The sequence below is a fragment of the Gavialis gangeticus genome, unplaced genomic scaffold (genome assembly GCF_001723915.1).
Source record: "Gavialis gangeticus isolate Ggan-Ray unplaced genomic scaffold, GavGan_comp1, whole genome shotgun sequence".
In the NCBI taxonomy this organism is placed as follows: domain Eukaryota; kingdom Metazoa; phylum Chordata; order Crocodylia; family Gavialidae; genus Gavialis; species Gavialis gangeticus.
Window position 1 is genome coordinate 9,874,062 of NW_017729018.1, and position 5,079 is coordinate 9,879,140.

At 46.7% G+C, this 5,079-nt stretch overlaps 1 protein-coding gene across 15 annotated transcripts in view; it reads right to left on the reverse strand.

Moving 5' to 3' along the window:
- PTPRS (protein tyrosine phosphatase, receptor type S) overlaps positions 1–5,079 on the reverse strand; it is a 208,540-nt gene that overhangs the window by 103,261 nt on the left and 100,200 nt on the right. For 9 of the 15 annotated variants that reach the window (XM_019513456.1, XM_019513445.1, XM_019513457.1 and 6 more), the window contains exons 5-6: positions 4,206–4,394; positions 45–53 (exon numbers count right to left, since the gene is read on the reverse strand). In XM_019513456.1, the coding sequence (XP_019369001.1) occupies positions 45–53; positions 4,206–4,394 (198 nt within the window). The remainder of the gene's footprint in view (positions 1–44; positions 54–4,205; positions 4,395–5,079) is intronic. The other 6 variants (XM_019513459.1, XM_019513454.1, XM_019513453.1 and 3 more) reach the window with 1 other exon arrangement.

The following is a 5,079-nucleotide window of genomic DNA, read 5'->3' on the forward strand; positions in this document are numbered from 1 at the left end:
TTTTTTTTTTTTTTTTTTTTTTTTTAATTGAACAAAAAACTTACCAAAGGTCTCTGAATGTTCAAAATAATGAAAAAAAAAACAGAAAAGAAAAATTAAGAAGTTTGTTATAGACAAATATTGAGAAAGTAGAAGACGACACACAAGATACAAAAGGTTTCAATGCTTTTCAGGCTTAAGAAGCTGGCTGCAAAGTGTCTCTTGGTTTCCCCTCCAGGTGGCATTGGTGAGCAAAGGACACCGGGCTGGATTTGGAAATGCCCTGGTTCGGCATACAGTGCTGGAGTGCAATCATCCAACAACATCGAGACAGAAAGGTTTACACTGGCGTAACAAGCAGACAATCCTTGGCCCTTAGGCTGAGGTTTCCGACAGCTGCTATTGCAACTCGGTACCCAAATTGGGGGGGGTTTCCAAAATCCCAGCTTTTCATTCCTTCAGGTACCCTCATGTTTGTTTGACCCAGTGCTTGTCCAAATTACATTATTCCCAGACACCCAGAAAGCGTTTGGGATGCGGGGAGTGATGTGAGGTGGAAAAATGCATCTACAGGTTACGTCCTTCAGTTCAGATGACTTAATGCTCCGTCTCACTGAGGTCCCTCTGCTCTCTGGCAGTGAGTCCAGAGGCAGTGTAGACCCAATTTAAAGCTCTTTGACACGTATAAAGCCAGAGATGGGTAGAGCAAATTCAGGGGAAATAAGAGGCAGATTTGGGGCATAGCTACCAAATGCGGTGCATTTCCAGGTGTGGCACGTTATGCAAATCGTTTAATGAGCTATTTTGCATGTGCACAACTAATCTGCATGCAGCCACAAACCCAGTCTATTAAAATGATGTGGGTTTTGTTCTGGGGAAAGGAAGTCCCGGTGCACTCACCTACAGGGAAGCACCAAGGCCAGTCTCTAACATGCACGGCATTTATCATCTCTAATGTGGGCCGAACTCCCCAGGGCACCTAAGTCTCCGTGGCCCATGAATGAGCACACGGGCGACTGCAATACATGGGGGTGAACTTTCAGTCTGGAACCAGCAGCTGAACACCACTACACTTCTCTTTCAGACGGGAGCTGCCAAACATCCATTATCTGGCAATAACTTTGCATCCCTATTGAGCTGGGCTGGAGTCACAATGATGACCTGCAGGCACAAGGCTCTGAAACTCATTAGCAATGTCCTGAGGCATCCAGCACCCTAATAAGGGCTAGTGCTACACTTTAGAGAGCAAAGTCTGTTTTCTGGAAAGATAAGCGTGTTAAATTATGTCCTGACATTTCTGAAGCTTGCACAGGCAACATCTCCCACACATTGCACTCAGTCCCAAGCATATACTCAATCTGATGCACTCTGAGCTTAAAGCGACAGCTCCCAGCACACACATCTGAAATACAGGATCCTAAAAATATAGTAATGCTACATCTAGGTATAGCATTAACACTTATTAGGGTGCTGGATGCCTCGGGACATTGCTAATGAGCTTCAGAGCCTTGTGCCTGCAGGTCATCACTGTGACTCCAGCCCTGCTCAACAGAGATTCAAAGCTATTGCCCATCTTTACAATGCTAACAGTACTACAGTGAACTTCTTGAGGCCTTTTCATCTGAGAATAGACAAGAGCTTCAGGAACAATTAAGCAAGTCTGACAAAACTCTTGTGAGATCTTATCGAGGGTGAACGGAGACACAGGGAATCAGTGGTACCCAGGGCATACAATTTCCAGTGACTTTGGCATCTTGAAAGAGGCCACAAAGTGGGTCAGAGTAGGAGTATCTGGATGCCAACACTCTGCTCTATGCATTAGACCGAGTCTCTTTCCCAACGTGGAGGTAGACATGACAGGTTTGTTAAAAAGACAAAAGGGAGATTTCAGTGGTTTGCCAATGCCCTGCTTCAGGAAGACTGAGGTCTAAATGGCGATTCCACCCACGACTCCCCTGGACCAGGACAGGAAGCGCTGCAATTCTAGGTTACTTTTTCCTACTTATGCTAGCAGATTTTTGCATTGGAACAGAGAGACCCATTTCACTTGTCGCTTCGAGCCTCTGTATGTTGAAGCACACGGGGTTTTGTTGATCAAGTGTGATGTTAAGCCAGCCCACAAAAGCTGCCCTGGATTGGGACCACAGCAAGTTTCAACTTCTGGGTCATATGGGCGAGCCCGCTAAAGCTCTCCGATTTTCCAACTGCTGCAGTGGAATGTATAAGTCAAGCTTTTCCATTGAAATAATAAACACAAGCGGGCTGCATTTCCAAACATGCTTCATAATTATGGGTGTTCTCAGTTATGGTTGCAACATCTTAAAGGGACCTGACGTTTACAGGGCAGAAGATGCAAGGAAAAAGAAAACTAAAGCTTCTGTTCATCCTGGGCAACATTTTCAAAAATGACTAAGTGACTTAAGAGGCTAAAAGCTCATTGACAGGTTGTAAGAGGTTACGTTTCTCGGGCATCTTTGCAAAGCCTATCAGGTAAATTTTGCAAATGCCCTATTCCTTTATTAAAGTAAAATCTGAATTTTGGGCTTTCAGCTAAGAAACCAAGGCCTGTTCAATAAATGCTGTGTAGTTACAGCACTCTAGAAATCAAAGCATATAGAAATGCATCCTTCTGGGCAGGCATAGAGCAATAGGCTGCAAAGCCATCTAACAGGGGAAGGAACAGTATAGTTGGAGGGGGAGTCAAGTGAAGAAATGAGCTGTTATTAGTCAATGCTGGCCTCTAGCACCAAAAATCTTTAAACAGACCCCGTGCCAAACAAGACAAAAGGCAATTAAATTGTCATGTTCTTTGAAATTCAAATCTAACATCATAGGAACCAGGTTTGATGATTTGGAAGCCAGGGGAGGTCTGGGCAGAAGCAACTGGCTATTTTCCCCTGGCTAACTTGGAAGATGTCCGATGGTTAGAAAAGGCTCCCCACAAAACAACCCCGGTTCCCACGCTGAATCCTCTGGGCTCTTTCCCCTCCACTTACCCTGTCCCCATGCCAGGAAAAGCTCTTATGAACATTCCCGCTCTCCTGGCCAAATATCAGTTCGCTCATCTGGGCAAGTAAACTGAGGGTTGTTCCTGCTAAGCCTAATCAGATAGCTGTGTGCTCTCTAGCTAGGGTTAAACTAGCAAGTTCAAGTGATGGCAATGCATCCAAAAGGTTTCCTTTGTGCTGGCTTCCTTTGAGAAGAGAAGCCCCCAAAGGCAACTTCACGTTTGCAATTATTGGAGAAAGGAAAGGTTTTGGGGTTTGTTGTTGTTGTTTTTTGACTGGACAACATGACGGTGCACTAATCAGTGGCTTTCTAATATATAAGTGCACACGCGCACACACACACACACTTTCTATACAGACACACTTACACACCATGTGTACACTGGGAGACTGGGTGAGCGTACAAAAGCACTCCTGAAATGTGAACACTGACAAATGCCACGGTAACGCTCACAAAACTTAAAAAAAGGACAGATGGACGAGCAGATGGGGGAAGACAGGGAACTGACAACAGCAACAGAGCTGGGGTACATCTGTTCGTGGAGCATCATTCGATAGGGCACTGCCACCCACTACCTAAGGTTCACATGAGAGTGCCTGGCGCTGCTTTCTGGTGATGGCGTCAGGAAGACGACGTATCCCTAAGGGCTTCGAGGCAAGAAGCATCCTGCAGGAGCCATGCTTCTGCCGCAGATGTGAAAAGGGCCCACGCTAGATGCAACAGGGCATGGCTCGAGTGGATACGGTCCTGATGGCAGGGCGTGAAGCCCCATGCTCAGTGTTGTCACCTTCTCTTCCTGTACTTACACAGCTCATCGCCAGAGCAGGCAGACCCCCTTCCAGGTTGGCAGAATAATGTTCCAGGAGCATTGCCAAGCTACACGATTCCCCGAGATGGGAACCAGTTTCTTCGCAGAGTTTGCTTTCCTGTCAATCGACTTGGTGGTGGTACAGGCAGCAGGAGAGGAAGGAGGAAACAACCATCACCTACCTCCTACTCTGTGGGCAGGCGAGTCCCAAATACCCTGAAGAGCTCCACACCGTTTTCCAAGCCCCTCTCTCAAGGGAAAATTAAGAAGTGCTAAGGTCCTAGGTCCACGGGCTGATGGGGTCGGCAGCCACCAGCCACCATTGTGAGCAGAACGTGCTACAGAATCACTCTCTTCCCAGCCATCGCTAGGATTTATTCTCTGGGCCAAGCACCCAGGGAGACCTTACCTGATCTCAGCTGCTTTATCCTCCCATTGCTGGCACTGGGGTCAACAGGCAGAAAATCTTTAAACCAGGTGATCTCGGGATCTGGGTTCCCGCTGGCCGCACACAGCATCGTGGCTGTCCGTGTACGCTCCACCACCTTCAGCTGGGGCCCCATGTCGATATTTGGGAAGCCAGGAGGCAGCTGGTCCTCTGTGGGAGGAGAGCAAAATCAGAAGGGGTTTAGTGTTCGTCTAGGATAAAAAGATGGAAGAAGGAGAACCAAGGTGAGGACTTGTCTAGTTCAAATCCTGACCCTGAATCCCCCTGCTAATTCTTGGGGCCTTTTTGTGCGGCACCAAACCTTGGAGGCATCAAAAAGCTCCTGCCATCCCAATGATCCAGGGGAACTAACAGACAAAGGAGATGAAAATCTCTTTTGGCTGTAGTTACTGGAGGGACATCTGTAGCAACAGGAGGCAAAGCGCTTTCAGAAGGGGTATGATTTTTAGGTTTATTAATTATGATTGCTGCTGCTCTACAACAGAGGGTAGAAGCAAGAGCTCTGTGATAGCTTGCAGAATTTCCCTCTTGCTCTCAAGCCTGCCCTTGAGGCCTTGTCTTAAATATGAACACACAAAGGCATTGCCTTAACTAACTCCTGATAAGCAATGTGAAGGGAACCCCTCAGTGCTCTGCGGTCCTTTCCTCAACCCGCTTGCTCATGTCAACACTACAGTTTGCTAGGATTCACATATTGGCTAATGCCCATGTTTTTCTTGTCCGTTATTTTAACGTCCATTTTTTCCGTCAGTGTAGCTACAGGACTACAGACCTAGTCTGGTATTAAAATAGTATTATGGTAAAATGGACGTTAAAATAACGGACAAGAAAAACA